Source organism: Lissotriton vulgaris, unplaced genomic scaffold (genome assembly GCF_964263255.1).
Source record: "Lissotriton vulgaris unplaced genomic scaffold, aLisVul1.2 SCAFFOLD_2136, whole genome shotgun sequence".
Taxonomy (NCBI): Eukaryota; Metazoa; Chordata; class Amphibia; order Caudata; family Salamandridae; genus Lissotriton; species Lissotriton vulgaris.
In genome coordinates, this window is record NW_028251680.1 from 387,735 (window position 1) to 411,355 (window position 23,621).

The following is a 23,621-nucleotide window of genomic DNA, read 5'->3' on the forward strand; positions in this document are numbered from 1 at the left end:
CATTACGCTCATAATTTCAGACCAATTCACTTCTCTCTTCTGAACCTTCAATTTCAAATGCTCAATTACTGCTCTGTATTTGTTTATCACTTCCGGTGATTGACTATTCGTTGGCACATCCCTTGCCAGTTCTTCTGTTGGCTAATTCACAACCCTCTTACATTCCATCCACAGGTCTTTGGGAACCACAATCTCAAATAGGGTGATCAGGTACTCCCAGAGTACGTTCAAAACAGAAACATGTCTTTCTTCTTTTGTGTACCAGTTCCCCAAAGCTCTGGGGATTTTGTTGTAAATGAAATAAGATCAGATGGTCCCCAAGGCACATACATTCCTCTATGCACCTTTCTCATACATGGAGTCCAGAAATTGTTCCAGTTTCAAACTCACTCGCTTACACTCGCACCTCCTTCAGCTCCACCCCAAGCCGTTTTCTATTTCACCTTGACCCCCTCTTTTGTTGCTCATTGGTCTTAAATTTCTTCACTTTTACCAATGTTCTTGTGCAATTCACTAATTCTTCAATGGGCACTCTTAAACTTGGCAATCTCATCTCCTTTATTTCTCCATCACTCATTACCAATCTAAAAATTATTTAGCAAGTTTGATTTCTATTTAAATCAATGTTATACTTTTCAGACAAACGTTCTGAATTCTTATGCGCCTCATGAGCATGCCTAGCACATTTTTAGTTTAGTATCGCATTTCAACCTCATCCTATGTATTCAATTTCCTGATGTCAATTGTTTCCCTCAAAATGTCTTCAAACTTTAAAATCAATATATCTCAATCTCTTTGGTCACTTTTCTCCAGAGTGAGGTTATGGTTCAGTGGCTGTAGCAACAGTAGTTGTGCTGGGTGCATCAGTGTATCTAGTATGACAGACAGTCTTACCCCTCCCGGTGCACTCGACACAGTGGATACACTATGTTTGTGATCCTGCAGGGGGGGTACAATTTGATACAGAGGCACTCAATAGATCATTTAAAAAATCATCTTCTTCATCATCATTATGATTATCATCAGACTGTCCTCTTTCTTTGTCTTGATCTTTAATCTGACTCTCCTTTCTGAGTGCCTCCCACTTCTCTTCCTTTTACAATTGCAGGATAAACCCCTACACCTTCAAATGCACTTCCACATCATGCCTTCTGTCTCCAATTCCATCTGGCATCCAACCAATTACTAAAAGTGTTTCTAATCAGAGTTGTGTTCTTTCTCATGTGGAACATGCTCCCATGCATTCAATGTTTAAAAGTAGGCAGGTCTGGGTTGGGGTTTTTGTTTTATACAACACTTGTTTCAAATTCTAAAGGTTTCTCACTTTAAAGGTACCATTCAGAGGAAACTGAATGCCCTTGTTATCAGAAATGATCCTGTTCCAATCTTTAATCAGCAGACAAGTGTGTAAACCCTTGGTAAATGCCCTGTCATGGGCAGGTGTACCTTCACGTGGCAATTTCTCTCCCTCACAAATGGCAGTGAAAGGTGTTCTACATGAAATTCCCATTTTCATTGCAGTGCATTCATTTCACAGTTTAACCAATAACAGCTTGTATCTGCATGGCACCATACAACAACCTACACTACACTATGCGACTCACTGCAATGTAATATTTGAGTTCAGCCTACTTGAGATGACTAATGGATTAAAACATCCTGCATGCTTGACCTTAAAATAAAAAAGGGAAAATCAAATGTCTTCTATAAGGCATCACAACAGGAGAAACAGGTGCATGGTCAGCAGTAACCTACCCTTGAATAGTGTATTTACTCCTATGCGCCAAAGAATAAACAATCACCAATCTTCATTAATATGCATTTACAACTACACAACTCGAACTTTAGTAAATTTATCCCATGATATGAATGTGGTGCCTCACAATACACAACTCAGCTTTAGCAGGCAGGTTTCAACAATTAATTTTTATTGCGGGATGTTGAATTTACAACAAAATTCGATAACGTAAATCATAAACTTAAAACAATTAGCACATTAATCAAAATAAGCACATTCAATAAGGACAAAGGAACACCTGAGATTTAAGTGCAAACACATAGCCTTCTTGGTTGCAATTAGTGGGCACAACGGAAAAGTGAAGCAAAGCGTCAAAACCACAATAACCAAAGCTCCTACTATCCCTCAGATTAAAGCTGCATATAAGCACAACCTGCTTATATTTTTCATGACAGTGAAGACCCAAACTACAAATCCCACAATGCACTACATCTAACACAATAATGCACTCTCACCGACACTCTCTACAATGATAATGATCATTCACTCTATTTATACTCACTTCTTCTCAATGACTTTGTCTACAATGACAAATCAACTATTTATACTCACTTCTCCTTAATTTATGGATCAGCTTTGGGAACACTGGCCCACTGCCATCAATCCAAAAAGGACCCTTGAATTTTGGAGTACAGTCTGAGTTAGGGAAATTTTGTTTCTGGATATAATTAGCTGTTGCATCTAAATCCAATTTTAAACCATGCATATTCGGTTTCTAACCATCCAAGTCTAGATTGTAACCATCTTCTGCTAAAAGATCTGATCGAGCTTTCTTCAAATATGTCATATTTAAAGTGTTCCTGACGGAACGAATGTAGTTTTAATACCCCAAGGATTTTGTTGCCACTCAACTGGGCTTGATCAACAAATTTCAATGCCAATTACAATGTAAATAATAAAGCACATTAGCCTTTACAATGAAAACAAGACAAATTTTAAAATAAAACCATGGACAGTTTATTAGAACATTAGAATGTTGAGCACTCCATTGCCGACAGTGGAGTGCTCCGGGCTTCTACGGGCCGGTAGAAGCCCGGAGCAACATTCTAATGTTTTTTTTTCCATTCACAGCTGCTGCTGTGAACAAAGTCCTTTCGGAGCCCAAGGGGATTTAAATCCCCTCGGTTTCCGAGAGGCCTTTGTTTAATTTGGTAGAACATTATGCCCTCTAGTGGCAGAATGTTCTAATAGCGTTATAGCTCTCTGTAGCTGGGCTATACGGCGTTAAAGTTCCTCACCCTTTTGAAAGGCCCTCACCTTTGGCTCGGGCCTTTAACGCTGGAGCAAGCCTTTAATGGTGGGTATAGCCCACTACGGCGGGCTATAAAGATATAATAAAGGTTTAAATAATTATATAAGGCAGTTAACTTGTTATAATCAGTCAATTGGTCTTGTGAATCAAATTATAGCATAAAGCTAATAAAATGCAAATATTAATATAATAGAACAAAATATTGTTCAGCTCAATTAAAATAAGTTACAAATCAGAGGTCAGACCGACTAAAGATAAAGACAACCCTTTGGAATGGACTTCTTTTATAATGCAAAATACAATGAATACCAAACATAAATATATTTACCGCAGATTCACATAATGCAGTTCCCGTTGTCGATGCCTACATTTTTAATACAAATGTCGCTATTTAATATAGGAGGACAGGTTCTCATGAGAAATGACTGTTGTCCCAATGAGTGAGGCGTTGGGAACATTCACTCCCAGTGGAACATTGTGCTACAGAACTCTAAAACAAACATCATTCTGTACTAGGAAAGCATCATTCATCTCGAAGCAGTATTTACAAAGTTGCTTGTGCGTTAAAAGTGAGTGTGCAGGGTGAGACAGAAACGAAAGATAATTACATGCTGAAAAGGTAGATGCAGGCAGCCCCAACCATTTTGAAATGGAGGCCTACATTAGCTAGTGTTAGCATAATCACAGTTACCTCAACATAATGTCAAATTTCTAATACATGTTAATATTCTTTTGTCATGGTAATGCTATTGTGCATTTAATTATACAAACCCTTCATATCGCTGGGGTGCACTCCTTTATTTGTTAAAGTTAGTAATGGTTGAAACCAGGGCACAAGTCCTAAAAAAAGAATTGGGGGGACGCTGACGTCACGAAAGGCGGCTTGCACCATGAGACTCATTGCCTCCCCTCACTCACCCCTTAGATGCAATTTCATCAGAGAAGCCAGCGCGTGAGCAGCGTGCTGAATGAACTCCGATCTCGCCACAGAGAGGCCAAAAAGTGAATGTGTGGCTCCATTTTCTCCAGTCATCGAGCTCCCGGTAAAATAAGCGGGGGTCGCCGTCCACCCGCATGGTACCCCGACTCGAGCCTTGGTTGAAACACGCTGAACACCAGGCGTCAGGAAAGGTACTTATGTAAAACAGAACCATTCTGTTGAACCTGGAAGCACAAGGCCCAGTCCCGCGTGGTCTCTTCACTCACATGAAAATGTAACCACAAACTGCTGTAGGTAATGCACTGCGGTTTTAATGACTCTTTGGTTATCTTTATGTCCGGCATAACCCAAGACCCAGCGCTTAATTTGAGCCAGTTCATTCTCAGCACCAGCACTAATGACAAGTCCAATACATAGTGGAGCTGTCAGTCAAATTTTGAGATGAGCCCAACAACAGTGTTTAGTAATTCCATATACATTAAAAATGAATAATACCTGCAGCCCACAACATTCTCATAGCTCGGGGTAGTCTGAATTGTCACGATCTGCAATGGTCAATAGTTGTCATAGCACGTCATAGGCAGAACTGACAGGGGCAATGGGCGGTGCAAGCCACCGCTGCCACCTGAGAAGGGCCCTGGCTCTTACTTCTTTACAAATTAAGCATTTGCCAGACACCTTATTTTTCATAAAGTATATAATACACATAAAGAGCGGGCTTTGGTTCAGTTTCCTTCAGGCGTTGGCTCATAGGGCCAGGAGCCTTCAGCCTTCAGCCATTAGCTTTCTGTTAAATACATTCTGTCTCACAACATTGATAACCGTTCCCTAACTCAGCAATAGAGATGAGGAGAGAAGATTCTTTTCAGATAGGTACAGAGACAATAAAATCATCTTTTACGACACAAGGCTGTCCTCGTGACCCTCTGGAGAGAACCCGCGACCCTTATCTCGGGCTCGAGGACACACCAAGCCTGAGACAATCACTCAGAGTAGCGGAGTCACATTCACTCTGGGCTCATTTTCAACTTCTCCGTGAAGGCTCTCCTAGTTTCCTCCTCGGTGAAAAGTGTTTCTCCCGGTATGCAACTCTGAGCTTGGCTGGGGATTCGAGTGACGTGTGATACCCCAACTCAAACCTTCCAGAGACCACCCTGGCGTCGCCGGCCTTGTACAGATGCGTCACTTTTAGTATGGGAAAAAGGGACATACCGGCGGCGCAAGGGGCTTGTAAATATGCCCTGTAATCAGTCAAACTGACAGATGAACAGCACCCCTTAAGTCATTTTTGCTAAGTTCATTATTAAAAATCGGTAATACTAAATCTCAATACATCACATCAGAAGGTATAATTTAGGGTTCTTATTACCTATAGTGTAGCTTTTAAAGTTAGTGTATCTTTTAAAACCTATTTTTATGTTTTATTGCAACTTTTTTACTCTTATTTATGATCTATTATTTTATTTACGGTCCATACCTGACAATAAGGAAACGTACAAATGTTATCTGTAGAGTAACTATTTCAAACTGCGTGTGTTCTAATATGCTACGTGACAATTTATAGGTGTAACTTTTTGTTTTCACAATGCAGGTACAAGTGCTATCTCCCCGGACGATGATGTCTTTAAACATCTTGCTCTAACCTACTCCACGAGCCATACCACCATGGACACTGGCAACTCCTGCCCGGGGTCACTTGTTTTTGCAGATGGCATAACAAATGGATGGACGTGGTATGCAGTACAAGGTCATTATTACATTTAATACCATTTTTGCTTCGCATATTTTACACAAAGCATGACTAACATGCAAGTGTTTTGAACACATACAAATGCTGCAAGTTCTCAGATTACCACCATCCTGACCTGGGGTTAAATTCTTACCCCACCAAGTGCCGGCTCTGCGCTCTTTCGCGAAGTGTGCTGTCTGAATGGGCAAATCTGACTCGCAAAACGTGTGCATTGCCTTCAGCCTATAGAGCGTACAGTGGGTGGCACTGTTGCCTCTCATTATTAACTTGCCCTACATTATTTAAGATTTTAAATTGCACGCTGAAAAATAATGCATGAATAAAGTACACAGGAGAAAGGAGCATGTCTGTGATTGAACGCATGCTCCGAGTGTCATTGTCTGAATGTGCTATCATAACATCAGTGTGTCACTGATTTGAGTGATTGATTTTGATTATATAGAGCACAACAATTACCCGAAGGCATCAAGGTGCTATAGCCGGCCGTCCAGAGGAAACCCCTATCTATAAGCCCACCAAAGACAAAACAAGCATTTGCAATGCAATAGGTCTCGCATTAGGAAAGTTTGAGCTATTGGCATTGTAAATGATACTTTTTTTATTTATGTGTTGGTTTTGAAAATAGATACATTAATAGCATTGTCATTTACAATGCCAATATCTTAAACTTTCGCAAATGTGAAACGTATTACATTTGTAATACCATATGTGTTGAGAGTGAGTGAGTGAGTCAGTGAGTGAGAATGAGTGGGAGAGTCAGTCAGTGAGTGGGAGAGTCAGTGAGAGAGAGAGAGTGTGTGAGTCGGTCAGTGAGAATCTGGACAGTGAGTGAGTGAGTCAGTGAGTGGGAGAGTCAGTCAGTGAGTGAGAGAGAGTGGGCGAGTCGGTCAGTGAGAGTCTGTTAGTGACAGTGAGTGAGAGAGTGGGAGAGTCAGTTAGTGAGAGTGAGAGTGGGAGAGTGTCAGTGAGAGTGAGAGAGTCAGTGTGAGTGAGTCAGTGTGAGTGAGAGAGTGAGTGAGAGAGTCAGTGTGAGTGAGTCAGTGGTGTGAGTGAGTCAGTGGGGTGAGTGGGTCAGTGTGAGTGAGTCAGTGTGAGTGAGAGTTAGTGTGTGTCAGTGAGAGAGTGAGAGTCTGTGAGAGTGTGAGAGTCTGTGCATGGCTTCAAAGGATATTGCTCCGTTTGTTGCTCGTCCCAACTATTCTTCCATGTCTGATTAATAAAGAGATCTGTTTCTTTCTTAACTCTCATGTAGATTATCTACTGCTACGTAAATAGCTCACTGGAGCGTCTGGCTAATGACTGTCCTTGTAAAAGGTGCGGAACATATGTTTAAAAGTGTATACATTGGCTTAGCCATTATCTGATCATATCCAGGAAATATCCATGCTTTATCTGGTTTACAGAACTCTCCATGTATTATTGGAACGATGACTTGGGGCCCAAGGGGTAATGTGCTTGCTACACAGCTTAAGGTATGATCGACTTATCAGTTTATTCAGCAGACTGCTATCCCAGAATATAACCTGCAACTGAGCTCACACTTTCTGTTCTAAGGGAGACCGCTCAATGGGTTGAGGAACCAACTGCAGAGATGCATGTGTAACCTATAGGTTACCTTGTTACATTCTAGTGATATATTTAATGCTCCTTTCAGTGCTGGGTCGGGGCGTAGCAAGGGTGCCCTGGTTCAGTTGTAAAATGCAACCATAACTGTGGTGTAGTGCCTTGTCCCCAGTATCGACAGACCCCGGTGCCACTGCTCCTGTTGCACTAATGTGAATGGGTACGCACCTGGTCCCCTTAAGATAAATTGTTGTGGCACCAAACATCACATCGATGTTTACTAACCTGTAGGAATGCATCAACCCTGCTCCTGCGGGTCGACCACACCCACGACTCTCCGCCCACCTCTGCAATGAACCCGACCAGAACCAATAGGAAGCTTCTGGTCGGGGATGCCTACCACAGAGGGTGACCAGATCATGCGACTGAAAAACCGGGACATTTCAAAAACACAGAGGAAGGACTAGAATTGTACATCAAGGAAGTGGCAAAGAAGGACAACCCTCAACAACACAAACACAGAGAAAAAGCACTAAGAAATTTGAAAAAATTTAATTTTCAAAACCAGCATCATACCGATTAATTAAATTGCTTACTAGTAACAGCTACGAACTATCGCTGATTTGGAACACCTAAAAAAGCGTCTCTCACTGTTTTGAGTTGGCCCTCTCTAAAGACCGGGACGTGACCCAAACCAGCGGTTGAAAAACAGGGACTGCCCCGGCGAATCCGGGACACCTGCTCACCCTACTGCGGTACCACACACACAGGGAGGGGCTTACATAGTTGGCCCCTGCAAGCCACAAATATTGCTACTGTGCTAGGATGGAGAAAATAGGGCAACAGAATGCCAACAAATGTAATTTCTCTAACGATGGCATAAATCACTGGCCAGGCCCTAGCGCACACACAGTCACACTGAGACAGATAAAAAAAACAAGTATGTGATTTCTCTGCGTATACGTCACATACCTTGAAACATTACCAAAAAAGCCCTTCATATCCCTATTATAAAAATATTATGGGTACTTACTTACTAAAGCGGCAAACATATTCGAATGTCAATTAAAATTATGACAGCGCAGCCAGAAGCCATTACCTAAAGTCAGATGCATAATAAAAATCTGTTTTCTTTTTTTCAATTCAATGATGAACGGTACTTGAAGAGGAAGCCTTCTCATAAGATGGCCTGAGTGTCTGCGCGCTCGAGGCCTCCGCCTACCCTTCCTGCAGTTCCGCTTGCACTTTCTCCGCCGCACCAGTCCCTTTTCTATGTCGGCGCTGCACTGAAGGACACAGTCAGCGGCTGGAGCTGACGTCACCTCCCCGGGCACCGCAGCTTGCAGCGTTAGTGTGAGCACCGGGGCAGGGCCACGAACTTGGTGCCACGTCAGGGCTAAAGCTGGGGCGGCAGAACACCGACATGAACCCGGCACACCACGAGCATCCGTGAGAGCAGCAGCCGCAGCCGCAGCCGCAGCTGCAGCCGCAGCCATGGAAGCCCGCTACAATCTGAAAAGCCCCGGTAAGGATAAGCAAAGCCCCTCCCTCTCGCTTATTATGAGCCTGGCAGAGGGCAGCTGCCCGTGTCACCCAACCACTGTGTGCGTGTGGGGGAGGGGGGGCAGAGGGCGGCGGCGTGTGTATGCGTGCGTGTCTGTGTGTGTGCAGGGGGGTGGGGGGCGGTAGCGTGTGTATGTGTGCGCGCCTGTGTGTGTGTGTGTGTGTGTGTGTGCATGCAGAGGGGTGGGGGCTGGCTGTGTCTGTGTGTGTGCGCCGTTAATGCATGCGAGCGAAGGGAAAGCCGGGGTTGTGAGTTCGTCTGCGCAAGCGCGGGTCAGAAGCGCGCTCCTGCGGTCAAAACTGAGACTGCAAAAGCGCGCGTCTGACTCGTGTCTCCATTCCTAGAAACATCTAGAAACGGCTGACAATAGGTTCCGAGCAGACAGCAATCAATGCTTCGCATTGAATGCAGGTCGAGCTCGACCTAAAAATGAAGGCTATAGAGTATAGAGCCAGGTTTTGAGGGCTTTTCTGAAAGGTAGCAGCTCTGGGATAGTTCTTAGACTTTGTGGGAGGGAATTCCAGAGTCTGCTTGCAGCCATCGAGAAAGCTCTATCTCCCCGTTTCTTCTTACTGGTCCTTGGCACAGTGAGCAGGTTACGATGTGCAGATCGGGGGCTTCTATCTGGAATATGCTAGTGAAAGATATCTTTGATCCCCGCTGGACTGTGGAGAAAAAGGGCCTTGTCATCCGTAACATATTGCTTTCAACATACTCCGGAATCTGGGGATCACGGTTCGATCCCCAGGGCCGGCGGCAGATTAGCCCAGCACCATGTGACTCTGGGCAATAGCTTGCTTAATCTTCCCGACGGCCCCCAGCGCCTAGAGACCCTTACGGGTGATTGTGCGCTTTACAAATGTGGATTATTATTATTATTATTATTATTATTAATGCGCTTTCTGATGGGGAGCCAGTGTAAGGTCCCCAACCCCACAGTAGCGGATTGGCGCCTGGAAATATCCAGAATTGTTCTAGCAAGCGCATTCTGTGCTACTTGCAATTGTGCTAATTGCCAATATTGGAGTCCAGAAAGCGGGAGTTACAATAGTCCAATTGGACATGATTAGGGCAAGTGCAACCTGCTTTCGTGCAGGCCGGGGAATAAATAGAAACAGCATTCTAAGCACTTTCTGAGCAAGAAACAGACTGTCACAGTGTGTTTGGCCTGGTCATTAAATTTAAGTGCAGAATCTAGAATGACACTGACATTTTTTGCCTTCTCAACTGGGACGGGACATATACCTAAGGTGTCTGACCACCAATTGCTATTCCAGCTAATAAGAGTGCGGGCCAAAGAACAACACCTCAGTTTTATCGCCATTTAATTTCTGAAAATTCCATCTCATTCAGTCTGCAACTGCCGACATGCATTGAGAAAAATTATCTGCAGTGGTGGCAGAGTTCTTGGGAATCGACACAATCAGCATATGATATCATGTACATCCCAACAGCTCGAATTATGGCCACAAGTGGAGACACATTGAGATGTGTCTTCTGTGACCTGTTCTACCCTCCCTTAACTGCCAAAATTGACGACCTCTTTTGATCCCGCTATGTAATATCAGACAAAACAAACATATATATGTACAGTATATATTCCGATGAGTGGAGAGGGGTCATGTGTATGGAGAGGTGAAACCTCACGTGGGTCATGAGGCCCCTTCATCACTCCAAATGGTAGTAAATAGTATATTTTACCCTGCATATACGTCATGGCATCTTTTAATGTATATTTTGTTTTAACAAAAGGTATTTAAAAAGGACCAGAATACAAGGGGTTCAATTTGTGCAGTAAGGTCAAACTACATTGACGAGACTATAAGGAGACTTGAGTCCCCTTGGAAACTCATTGCTACAAGTAATCTGTGAGGCAGTAAATAAATCGTGTTTTTTGCACGCTTTGCTATATTGTGGTAATAAATTGGATTTTGATCTTTGTAGTAATATCAATATAAATGTGTGTTATTTGGTACAGCTGCTCCAGATAACAACCTTATTGGGTCACAGATGGAGGAAAGTGTTCCATTTTGACATTGTCACCCCCACTTTTTGCCTGGTATCTAATGCATTTTGATAGAAAATAGCACTGGGTTCCTGCTATCCAAGTCCCTAGTGCCACATCTCTTTCCCTAAACTGATCAATTGTTCCTGCAATTGGCAATACTTTTAGCCCCCCCCTTTTGAGTCCCTAGTAGTGGTACTCTTGGTACTCAGGGCAAGGAGGCTAAAGACGGTCCCTAAGGACTGCAGCATGTATTATGCCACCCTAGGGGACTCCTCAGCACCAACATGTAAACTGCCTTTATGGGCTGCGGGCCGTGGTGCAGAGAAAAATGAAGACACGACATGGTACACCTCCTGCATGCAGTTTAGGTAAATCACCCCTACAGCTGGCCTTACAGCCCTAAGGCAGGGTGCACCATACTCCATGTGTGGACATATATGCCTAAGCAGATGTGCCCCTGTGATATCTGAGTTGATTCCTTGTTTTAAGTACATGTGTTGGACACTGGTGTTAACGAGTACCCCAGCTACATGATGGCTTCACTGAAACCAGAGATGTTTGGTATCAAACATCTCGGTCTAATAAGCCCGCACTGATTCCAGTGGTGGATGTATTAATACATATACCCAGAGGGAACTTCAGAGGTTCCCCCTGAAAACCTACCGACTACTAGTGAGCTGACTGACTGTTGTAGACCAGCCTGCCACCACAGGCAGGTTTCTGACCCCCTGCAAGTGACAGCCAGCGCTCTCTGAGGCAGAAACAATGACTACTCTGGCCAGAGGTGATGTTAATTCCTGCAAGAAGAATGGCTAAGTGATCAGCAAATCAAGGCAGGAGGTTTCAAAGGCCTTTACCACCTTTGATATGCAATCCAAAGGCTTCCCCAGACAGAGGAAATGCCACCCCCTGCCCTGGGCCCATTTGGCACATAGACAGGTGGGACAATTAGCTAGTCAGGAGGCGTGCCTCCCTCTCAGCCTAGTTCCATCTTAATTTTGGTGAAATTAGGGTCTCTGGGTTAGGGTTATGCCAACTTCCCACAGGAAGTAGGCATATAGAGGTAGTGGAAATCCTTAAGGTAGATAACCCATTGGCTACTACTTGTCCCTCCCCATAACGTCCCTAGTGTATTTAGGTGGCACCTCTGACACCGGGATCTGAGATTTGACCGATCAAGTAGAGAGTGACACAGAGAGCCCCAAGAAAAACTGAGAACTGAAGACTGCTGTGAACTTTTGGCACCAAACCCTGCCTGCTGCACTAAATCTCGACAGTTGGGACCCTGTGACTTGTCTTGCAGCCGACCAGCTTCCAAAACCCCAGTATACTGCCAACCCTTAGCAAATTGCCAAGCAATGTCCCTTGGAGTAGAGGAGCTACTTCCCTGCAGTCGGAAGTCATCGAAACCTAAAGTCTGGTTTATCATGTTGTCGATCCCCAGCCAACTCAACACAGCAGCCACCCAGGAAGAGGACCCTGTGCTCCTGAAGATCAGATCTGTCCACACACCAAGTGAGAGGACATCAGGACCAACTGCAGCATCAGAGGACCAATATCCAGGGCCCTGGACTCCTTGCATCAAGCTGAGACTGTGATAGTCCAATCAGGACTCCCAATGACGGAGCTGTCGGGGAACATCAGCTCTGAAGAGACCCACTTCCAGAGTAGCCCAGTTTTCCTGATTTTGCATCCTCAATCAGTGAGACCAACCAATGCAAGGTCCCAAGTCACACAAAGCCCAGCTGACATTTCCACTCTGCACTCGAGCGACCCAGCCTGGGTACCGACAAACCGACTGTGGTCTCAGATTTATTCTTGTGTGTCTTATTTATTGCCTCAGTGTGTGTCAACAAATGCTTAGCACTACCCTCTGATACGCCTTACTGCTCACCCAAACTACCACTTAAGAGAGCATTTGGGTTATCATTTGTGCCCCTATTTACCGACTGGGGTTTGCCTGGACTCATTACACAGTGTACCTCTTTTTGATCCACTATTTAAAGAGCCGGCTTTCTACAACAGTTATTTTCACTGAAAGACACAAATATATTTATGTATCAGTGTCTGTAGTGCCCACATGTTTCGTTCACCGTCAGCCTTGATCATGGCAGGTTAAAGTGTGTTTTACTTTTATATATAGACGTTATTTATTAATTTGCAACACATGCCCAATGTATTTCTAAACATTGAGGGATCTATTATAATGGGGGGCGGATCTCCAACGCGCGTATGGCGGTGGCGATCCGCCCGCCATTATCCACCACCTGATAATGTTGGCGGGGGTACCGCGGCAGACGGAAAGACCGTCCGCCACTTTTCCGCCTGGTCGATGAGTCGGCCAGGTGGAAAAGGTTTGAATATGGTGGCGGTGTCTGTTAGACATTGCCATCCATATTATAATGCAAGCGGGGATGAGCCTTTCCGTGGCGGCAAAGGCATGCGGATTTCACAGTTGGGGGCCTGTTGCGGGCCCCCAGGATGTTGGGGGTGGAGGGGGGCAAATAGGGGGGTACCTATGGTACCCCCCTGCATTTGCATTCACAACGTGGCAGGCACCGCGCTGTGCCTGCCAAGTTGTGCATGCAAATGCACAGTGTGCAGCAACAGCATTGTGGCGGGTGGTGCTGTGAGCACCCCCGCCACAATGTTGTGGATGGGAGATGCCACCGCCACCGCGGCGGTGGCATCCTAATTACCAGTGCGAGACAGCCGCACCACTGGCGGCCGGTCCCAGCACTGCAAGGATGGTGGGCGGACGTAAGTCCCCCCACCATCCTAATAGGCCCCTAAGTTTGTTTCAGTTCAATATTTTTAAAATGTTTTCAATTTTACTTATAACGAGGAATGTAGAATGTTTGTGTTTTTAGGTTTTTTGAGTTCAAGGATGCATAGCATTAAGGGATAGCAGCTGGGGTTCAAGGACGGTAGTGTTAAGCCATATTTAGGTTTTTAGGGTTCCTAAATGGATGGCATTACGTGATAATATGGGTTTGTAGGATTCAGGGAAGAGTGATGTTAAGGGTTTTGTAGTGTTCAGGAAAGGGTACCCGTAATGACTAGCAAGGAGTTTTTAGGGGTCATGGAAGTGTAGCTTTAAGGAGTAGTAAGGACTTTTTAGGGTTCAAGGAAGGGTAGTGTTAAGGAGTAGTAAGAGGTTTTAAGGTTCAGGGATGTGATAGGCAGCATTAAAGGATAGTAATGTTTTTCAGTTCAGCAAGGGTAGTGTTAAGGTGTAGTAAGGGATTTTAAGGTTCAGGGATGGGATGGGCAGCGTTCAAGGGTAGTAAAGTTTTCCAGTTGAGGAAGAGTAGTGTTTAGGGATGTTAAAGGTTTCGAGATGATAGCAGTAAGAGGTATTAGTGTCTCTAGGCTCTTGAGAATGGTAGAATGAATGGATACTATGGGAATTTTATGGTTTAGGGATGGAAAGGTGTACCAGTTTTTATGCTTCAAGGATAGGTAACACTAATATGTAGTAAGGCATTTTAGGGTTCACCGAAGGGTACTTATTAAATAAATAAATTAGTTTAATATAATATGTGCAAATATAGATATATAATAGATATATTAGTAGCGTATTAAAAAAGACATAAAAATAAATAATTAAATAAACTTTTTAGGAGTCAAGGCCCTTAAAAAAGCCTCTCCAGCCCATCTGTCTTAAAAATAGGAATTAGAAAAACACACCATTCTCTCGAGGAGTGTCATGTTACGTTATTCCTGAAGTAGATGATAGAAAGGGAAAGGGGAGGTGGATTTGACTGCAATACATCCCTTCTTCTATCTGTGCTACTGCCAGAGAAGAACAGACACCATCATTATCTAATTATGTAGGAGGCATATAGCATTGCAGTTGCATCTGTTTGGCCTAAAGGTCAAGCTCTGTTGAATTGTATTTTAATTGCATTTATGTTGGGCTTGCTATCCCTGACGAGGCATTGAAGCACTTTTTCAGCGAGTAGCACGCTACTCCGGGACAACTAGAGGATTAGTGTTGTCTTAGTATAGTGAAACATGCAAGTACATTTTAAGTGGTGGGTAGGTTAGTAAGTTATTTGGATTTGGAATGAAAGCAGAAGGATAGAGGAGGAAAAAGGTTTGTATTTATATCGCGCTTGTTACTCCTGATGGGATGTTGGCGCACGCTATTTAGGAAGCCCATGAAGGATTAGTGGTGAATTAATATGGCGAAATATGAAGTAATTTCAGTGGTGGATATTAGTCAGTTATTTGGAGTGAGAAGGATAGCGGAGGGATAAAAGGGGAAGAAAGGTTTGCATGCATATAGCACTTGTTACCGCTGATGGGTGTTGAAGCGCTTTTCTGGCAAGTCGCACGCCACTCCGGAACCCATAAAAGATTAGTGGTGAATTAGTATAGTTGAATTTGGAATTTGAGAAGTGAACATGTTAGTCTGTTAATTTTGATTGAAAAGGATAGTGAAGGGATAAAAGAGTGAAATATGTTTTTTTTGTTTTTAGCAGTAGGGGGAGGCTTTTGGATGAGTAAAAATGAGTTTTGGAGAGGAGGAGTCAGAGGGAAGAGTTTAGAAAGGTTTGTTTTAGGGAATCAGTATAGTAAAAGAGGTGTCAGATGGTGCAAGGAGGGTAGAGTAGGATAGAGTCTAGAAAGGGTTATTTTGGGGATCATAGTAGTGGTATGGGGTTTGGGATAAATGAGAGTGGATGTAGAGGATATATTGATAGTTGTATAGGATGAGAAATAGGGTAGTGCATTGGAAATACTAAATTAGAAGAAGGTAATAAATATATAGATCCATAAGTACCATAAGTTTGTGGATGTGGATGGTGTGGGCTGGGTATTGCTAAGTGGGAAAATAGGCAGCATTTCTGGCCCGTCCCAAACAGGAAACTGCCCTTGTCCTCTCTGCCCTTAGCCTCGAAGCCCGGGCTGAGACGTCCTAACCCTGGCATTTTATAGCCCTAGTAATCAGGTGAACCCTTCAGTCAATGGGAACCCTAGCCCTAACACTATCCAATCACAACACTGGCCCTAAAATCTAGACTCAATAAAAGACCAGGACATTACAGCCAATCTTATCCCTAGTCCAAGCACCCAATCAGTTCAAAAACCCTGATCCCTACATCCAATAGAGGCCCTAGCCCTACCAGTAGTCCCAACCCAAGTCCAAGCAACCAATGGCACAGGAAGCCCTAGTCCCTACTTCCAATAGAAAGCCTAACCCTACTCTTAGTCCCACAACTAGTCCAGCAACCAATCACACCAGAAGCCCTAATCGCTACTTCCAATTAAAGGTCCAACCCTAGCCCTAGTCCCACCCTACTCACAAAAACCAATAACATAGGAAGCCCTAGTCCCTACTTCCAATAGACATCCTAACCCTAGCCCTAGTACCAACCCTGCATTGATTGAATCACAGACCCAGAAACCAATCAGAACCCTCAAATACCAAACCAATGAGGACACTAACCCTAATCCAATAGAAACACCAGATACAACCACCAATCAGTGTACACATGTACCAAACACTAGCAGAACATATAAGGTCCCAGCTTCCTCAGACAAGATTTGCTGGCCAGGGAGCTGGAAGCTGCTTCTCCTGTTCAGAATCTCTTAGGAGACAGACAGGCTCAATCCACACTTTGGACTTCTGCAGGTAAAGGCCTCACTAACTTGAAATCTAACAATACTGTTTGAATAAAACTTTACTCCCTCTCCTGGCCAAAAAACGAAGTGCACAGTCCCTAGTAAACACGGTTTAAACAGCTCACAGAAGCACCCTCTGATGTAGAATATCCCTGTTGTTGGGAGGATGGCAGGGGGGCTTGTTTCACTGGCTTGGGAACACAAAATGGTGGCTGGGGTGCACTGTTTTAACATACAGGTCTTAGCACAGAGCAAAGGAGAAATTTGGAGGGGAAACTGAATTGTCACCAGGATTGAGAGGGATAAACTACAGAGTTTGGACTGCAAATCCCACAATTCAACACGTTAAATGGAAACAATCATGGGCAGGGAAAACCACAAGTTTAAAACACAAAACAGGTGATAAAATATGCAATCACTGGCAGGTTAAAACTACAATTTTAAACTGTAACAACCACAGGCCATAATCACAGAAAGGGAAAATCGTTTTTTTTAACAACTTTTGTTTTGGGGAAGAGACAGCACTAGTCTGTCTCCTTACCACTTCCTGGACTCTGCTCACTGCAATCTGGGGCACAGGTAGGCTGCAACTCACAAGATGGAGGAGAATGATTTGGGGTGCACCCAGCAAAGCCTTAAGGGGCCGGGGCAGGTGTGTGGGGAGGGCTCAGAGTTGCCTGGTAGCTGAATAGCCAATGGTCTGCTGGCCTGGGGATGGGGGCTGGGGAGCTGCTTCTCCTGTTCAGAATCGCCTCGGAAGACAGGCGCAATCCACACTTTGGACTTCTGCAGGTAAAGGCCTCAATAACTTGAAATCTAACAATACTGTTTGAATAAAACGTTACTCCCTCTCCTGGCCAAAAAACAAAGTGTACAGTCCGTAGTAAACCCAGTTTAAACAGTTCACAGAAGCACCCTCTGATGTAGACTATCCCAGTTGCTGGGGGGGAGGGGCAGGGGGGCTGGTCTCACTGGCTTGTGAACACAAAATGGTGACTGGGGTGCACTGTTTTAACATAAAGGTCTTAGCTCAGAGCAAAGGAGAAATTTGGAGGGAAAACTGAATGGTCACCAGGAATGAAAGGGATAAACTACAGAGTTTGGACTGCAAATCCTACAATTCAACAAATTAAATGGAAGCAATCGTGGACAGGAAAACCACAAGTTTAAAACACAAAACATGTGCTAAAATATGCAATCACAGGCAGGTTAAAACTGCAATTTTAAACTGTAACAACCACAAGCAAAGACAGTAATCACAGAAAGGGAAATCGTTTTTTTAACAACTTTTGTTTTGGGGAAGAGACAGCACTAGTCTGTCTCCTTACCACTTCCTCGACTCTGCTCATTGCAATCTGGGGCACAGGTAGGCTGCAACTCACAAGATGGATAAAGATCTTTGGCTTAATCAACTTGATAAAAAAATTACAGCTCTTGGAAGGTGAGCACTTTTTCTGTGAACGCACATAACGTCTTCCTAATCAAAACATGTACTCCTGTCCACCAACATGTAGACGGAATCAAAACTTCACTCTGTAGTACTCTTGAAAGCTCTTTTTTAGGTTGATCACATAAGGTAAGGCAACAGCTAGACTGTTGAACCTGACCTATAAAGGGAACTTACTAGCTTATGACCAGAACCAAGGAAGAGTTCCATCATTGTCATCTCTGTGCTCCCATATTTAAGATTGTTGACACTGCTATGGTCGTCTCCACAGACGATAAATACTGCAGGCAACCAAACTGAGTCCCTAGTAATCTTGGTCAGGCATGTTAAAAACAGCCAAATAGGGAAGATGCAAGTAGGAAATTAAAAAAAGCATTGGCAATGCCAAAATGTCTGGCTTTCAAGGAATGTTGTATTGTCATTTGAAGCGTTACTAGTAAGTAGCATGGAAATAGATGTGCACTTGTGTGGAAGTAGAGAGCTATAATATAGTGTTGCTGTAAGTTAAAAGGTCAGGTGACAGTTGCACTGTCAAGCCAGAACTAAAACTCAATGTAGCTACGGTCTGCCATCCTCCTATCTGTGCTTCTGCCAGAGAAAAATAACATAAGTTATCTTAGTATCTAAGACTTTATAATAGCATTCCAATGCCATGCATGTGCTCCTGAAAGATCAAGCTTCAGCAGCTGGATAAATAAACAAAATGAACACAGCTGTGTCTAGGTCAATCACTTTTTTTGTGGAAGCACACAATTAGTGCCCTATCAAAACATGTACTCCAGCCTCCTAACATGTGGGCGTAGCTAAAGCCCCTCTCTAGTGATGCTCACATAATTATCTGACTAGTGATGCTCACATAATTATCTGACAACAGCTGCGCTGTCAAGTCAGACCATTAAAAAAGCACTCATTCACTCAAAAAGTGGGTAAGTGATGGGTAATGGGGGAGATTCGAGGTATATCCTGCAAAACAACAATACCATTATTTTTGAAAGTTTACCCACTACCCTACAACTCATTTCTTTTCAGAGATTTTGAAACTAAAGTTATTCATTCTTATGATAGAGACCACAAAAATCCCATACATTGAGGCCAAATATATTAAATCTTAATATATTCACCAAGAAACCCAGAACACCATTATCAAGAAAATCATGACCTCAACTTTTTGTAGATTAAGGGTTTGTGATGGGGGACTCGAAGTGTGACCTGCAGATGGTTGCAGGGTGTTGGGGGTGAGGAGTGGGGGAGGGAGATGGACTAAGGGAGCTTCCACTACACAAAATAATTGACATAAATACAAACAAAATGTAGAAATCTTTTCTTGGCAAAACCATAGTGGTAATGTTTATCTTGATCATGGAATTTCAGATTCTCAAGTAGATCCTCATAAACAACTATCTTATTCATGTAACTGAATACAGGGGTACACCATCCGGATGTATGACGGTACAACGCGTATCGTTTCAACGCGTGCCTTTACAAAGCGTCTTTAACAACGCAAGTCGTTACAACGACTTGCATTGTTGGACGCGGATAGTAAATAGTATAATTTACTATTCTACACCAGTCCCCGTGGATAGTAGGGAAGGTGTTGGAATAGTAAATATACTATTCTTTATCCTTTAGTGCCTCCAGCGCAAGTCGTGGTTACGACTTGCGTTGTAAAGGACGCGTCGTAAAAGCACTGCGGGGTAACATCCGCGTTGAAAAGGATGTTCCCCACAGCATCCTGGTGGCATTTCTGCCGCTATGAAGGCCATCATCTGGGAAAATCCACAAATTCTTATTTTGTGAATTAGAATTTGTGATTTGAGGTTGCAAATACACTTTTGTCACAAGCAGACATGACGTTCATGCACACAAACTGTTGACACATAGCTTGGATGCAACTTTAGGCCTAATTGTTAGTGGTTAGGTGGTAAATTCATGCCCGAAATTGGCATTTCTGTGCGTTGTCATTTAGCCAGTAGAGTGCAGTTTTGCTGCTCCTGTTGGACTCTTCAGAGCATATGCTATGACTGATTCTATAATGTCCACTCCTTGGGGCTGGTTTATAGTGCCCATCCCAACAGATTGCTGTACATTGTATGGCTTGGTTGCATTTATTCGTACTCCTAGCAGTTTCTCCCTGCTGCTCATTGGTACACTCCTCAGAGCAAGTGCCACGGCTGGCTGTATAACGCCTGTACCAATGTGTTACCCTTTCTCACTTTTCCGGCATATACTATGGCATGGATATAATTGTCACTGTACGTGGGAATACTTTATTATTTATTTTTGTGTTTTATAGAGCGCGAACTTGACCCGTAAGGGTATCAGAGCGCTTCACAGGATTAAAACTTTAATACAAAAGAACTTAGTAAGGGGGTGGAATATTTGTGAAAAGAAAGCAAATATATACATTTTACAAGAGCGAGAGGTCTAAAGGAGTGATGCCGGGAGGTGACGGGTGGATACAATCTGGTAAATCCAAGGTGCGGCAGTAGTAGGGTATGAGGTGAGTGCAGTGCAGGACTTAGGCAAGGAATTCGTCCATTAGAAAGGTTTTGGCCTTCTTTTTAAAGCGTGCCAGGGATGGAATTTTTCTGATGGCAGGCAGGAGTGAGTTCCATATTCTTGGTGCAGCCTCTGAGAAAGCCTGATTGTATGTTTTTTTCTTTCGCAAGTGCGGAGGCTGGAGCAAGAGGTCTCTGGCAGACCAGGAGTTTCTGGTTCCTCCGGATGCTCCAAGTTCTGGGCGATAAATACAGGGGAATTAGTGTATAGAACTTTGTGAGTGATACAAACGAGTTTAAGCTGGATTTTGGCCTCAGGAGGAAGCCAGTTAAGAGCTTTCAGGTGTGGTAAAATCTGGTCGAATTTCTTTGAGCCTGTTAGAAGTCTGGGGTAGTGTTAAGGCAGGCTTTTAAGGGGTCAGGGAGATCTTGGGGAGGCCCGAGAGAGAAGAGCAGCCATATTCGAGTCTGTAGATGACTAGTGCCTGGACTGCCATTTTGAGGTCAGGGGTGTCGAGGAGGGGTTTTAGCTTTCTTAGATAGCTCAGGTGAAATCTGGTGGTTATGGCCATTGAGTTAATGTGTCCATGCATATTTAAACTGCAATCTAGAGTTATTCCAAGGGATTTGGCAGAGTCCACTATGGTCGTAGTGCAGTTTAAGGCAGTGATCGCTTTAGTACATTCCTGAATGTGGGGGTTGTTTTTAGTTGGGGTTTTAGAAGAAATTCCGTTTTTTGTGAGTTGAGTTTGAGCTGGTTAGATGTGAGCCATTGGACAGTCGGCTTGAAGGCCTCGTTCAGGGAGAGGATCTCTTCGGGAGAAGACATTGTGATGTAGATCTGGGTGTCATCGGCATACATTTGATAGGAGATATTGGCGGTGCGTAATACTTCTGATTGCCGTTCAAGGTAAAGATTAAAGAGGGTAAGGGCAGGGTTGATACTTGGTGGACTCCGACGGTTATCGGAGAGGAAGCGGACAGTTTACCGTTGATTAGGAATCTTTGAGAGCGGTTCTGATGGAAGGACCTAAACCGTTCAAGAACATAGGCCCAGATGTAGGTAAATAGATTTACCGAATTTTATTTACCGAATTCTACCGATTCGGTAATTAAAAATCGGTAAATCTTAGGGGTGGATATGTAGGAACATCCAGATGTTCCTTTTACCGAATCGGTAAATATCTGTATTTACCGATTCGGTAAATACCGACCGGTAATGCCCCATTCATTCCTATGGGCTTTGAAGCCCATACGAATGAATGGGTCATTACCGGTCGGTATTTACGAATCGGTAAATACTGATTTTGACAAGGGTGCAGGGGGTGTCACTTTGACACCCTCTAGCACCCCCAAAAAAGATTCGGGGGCCATGTGGCAGGCATACCTGCCCTAAGGGCAGGTCTGCCTGTCATATGGCACAGGTGTGCATGCACACATGTGCATGCACACCGGAATCGGTATTTTACCATGAAGTTGAATTTCATGGTAAAATACCGATTCTGTAAGGCTTGTGGGACTCAGAAGAGTCCCACCTACATCTCATTGTTACCGAATCGGTAAAAATACCGATTCGGTATTTTACAGATTCGGTAAATTTACCGATCGGTAAATTTACCGAATCTGTAAAATATGTGGCCCTACATACCATTTTGTGAATCTCGGTCGGTAACGGCCGAAAATACCGATTTTCGGCCGTTACCGACCGTCCTACATCCGGCCCTAAACCACTTAAAACATATACTATTGCTGATAATGTCCATTTCTTTGGGTTTCCTCTCTGCTGCTCCTGTTTGAACTCCAAAGTATATATATAGTTGATTGAAGTTTGTAAATTTCAAGGGAAGTACCTTCTACCTCTTGCACTTTACTAAACTCAATATTCAGGGTGGTTTAAACTGTTTCAAAAGACCACTCCAAAGACAGTAGGTATCTGTATAAGCCACTGCGTCCATTCTCGCACTCTTCCTAAACATAAGTATATGCACAAGTACATAAGATGTTTTTTGAGCAGTTGCTGCCCTAGAGGCATGACCAGAGGGCGTCCTGAACCCCCGCTTTCACAACTTATGCGAAGTAGTGTTGACAATTATAGTTATTTATGGCCCTGTCCTGGCTGCAGCTCTGCAGGTAAAAGCTATTAAAAAATCAATCGTAAAGGAAAACGACAAACAACACAGTGATAAGGAGTTAAGCACAGCAAAGACATTAAGAGAGAAAGAGAGGGAATGAAAGAGAGTGGGAGAGAGGTTTGGAAGGAAGAGCAACAGCAAGGAAATATAAAAATAAGGAAGGAACTGTGGATGAAAGGGTGAATGCAAGGATAAAAGGTTTGATGGATGGAAATGGAGAACAAGATTTACAAGGGTGGGTGAAAGAAAGTGTTCGTAATGATGAAAGGCTTGGTGAATAGGTGGATGGGTGGATGGATGTATAGACGGCTGGATTGAAAGGTAAAAGGATGAATTGGTGGATTGGTAAAAGGAGGGTGAATTGGTGGATAAATGAATGGTTAAAAGTATGGAGGAATGGTTGGAAGTGTGAGTAGAAGGATAAATGCAAGACTAACGATGAGACGATAGATGGAAGGAATGGTGAAATGATGGATGTATGGGTGGAAACATGTCCAGTTATACCAAAAACTAGTCATTTTCATGCGTGTGACGGGCTTCCTTCACCACTTCACTCTGGGATTCTGCAGCCTGAAGTTAATAGCACATGAGCTCGGGGCAGGGCAAGAGCTTTTCAGGGGCAGGAGGTGAGATGATCCACTGATGCTGGGAGGAGGGACACAATGCCCTTGGGGATCGAAGAGCATTGTTGAGCCTGAGAGGACTCACTGCTTCACAGGAGAGAGGGAACGAAACTCCCACTTCTTGAATGAGAGGTGGAGTTGCTCAAAAAGGGAGGACCTATAAAGATAATGTTACCTTTCGAACGTAAACCACTTTAAATCTAGTACTTGTGGTCCAGAGTGTATAAGGAGAAAAGTAAACCTCAAATAGCAGAGTACAAAGAGCGTGACAGATTACATGGCCTAGTGCCTCTGATAGGAGATAAACTGAGCTCTCTGGTCAGATCATTAGCCTACAGTCCCTGTTAAGTCCTCATTGCTTTGCATTCTGTTGTAGACCAGTGTTTATCTTAAGAAAGTACAAATACATGTTCCA

General features: G+C 43.7%; 1 protein-coding gene across 1 annotated transcript in view; it reads left to right on the forward strand.

Moving 5' to 3' along the window:
• LOC147662809 (carboxypeptidase M-like) overlaps positions 1 to 23,621 on the forward strand; it is a 261,102-nt gene that overhangs the window by 233,827 nt on the left and 3,654 nt on the right. Inside the window, exon 6 of the mRNA XM_086950897.1 lies at positions 5,582 to 5,737. Coding sequence (XP_086807023.1) covers positions 5,582 to 5,737 — 156 coding nt within the window. The remainder of the gene's footprint in view (positions 1 to 5,581; positions 5,738 to 23,621) is intronic.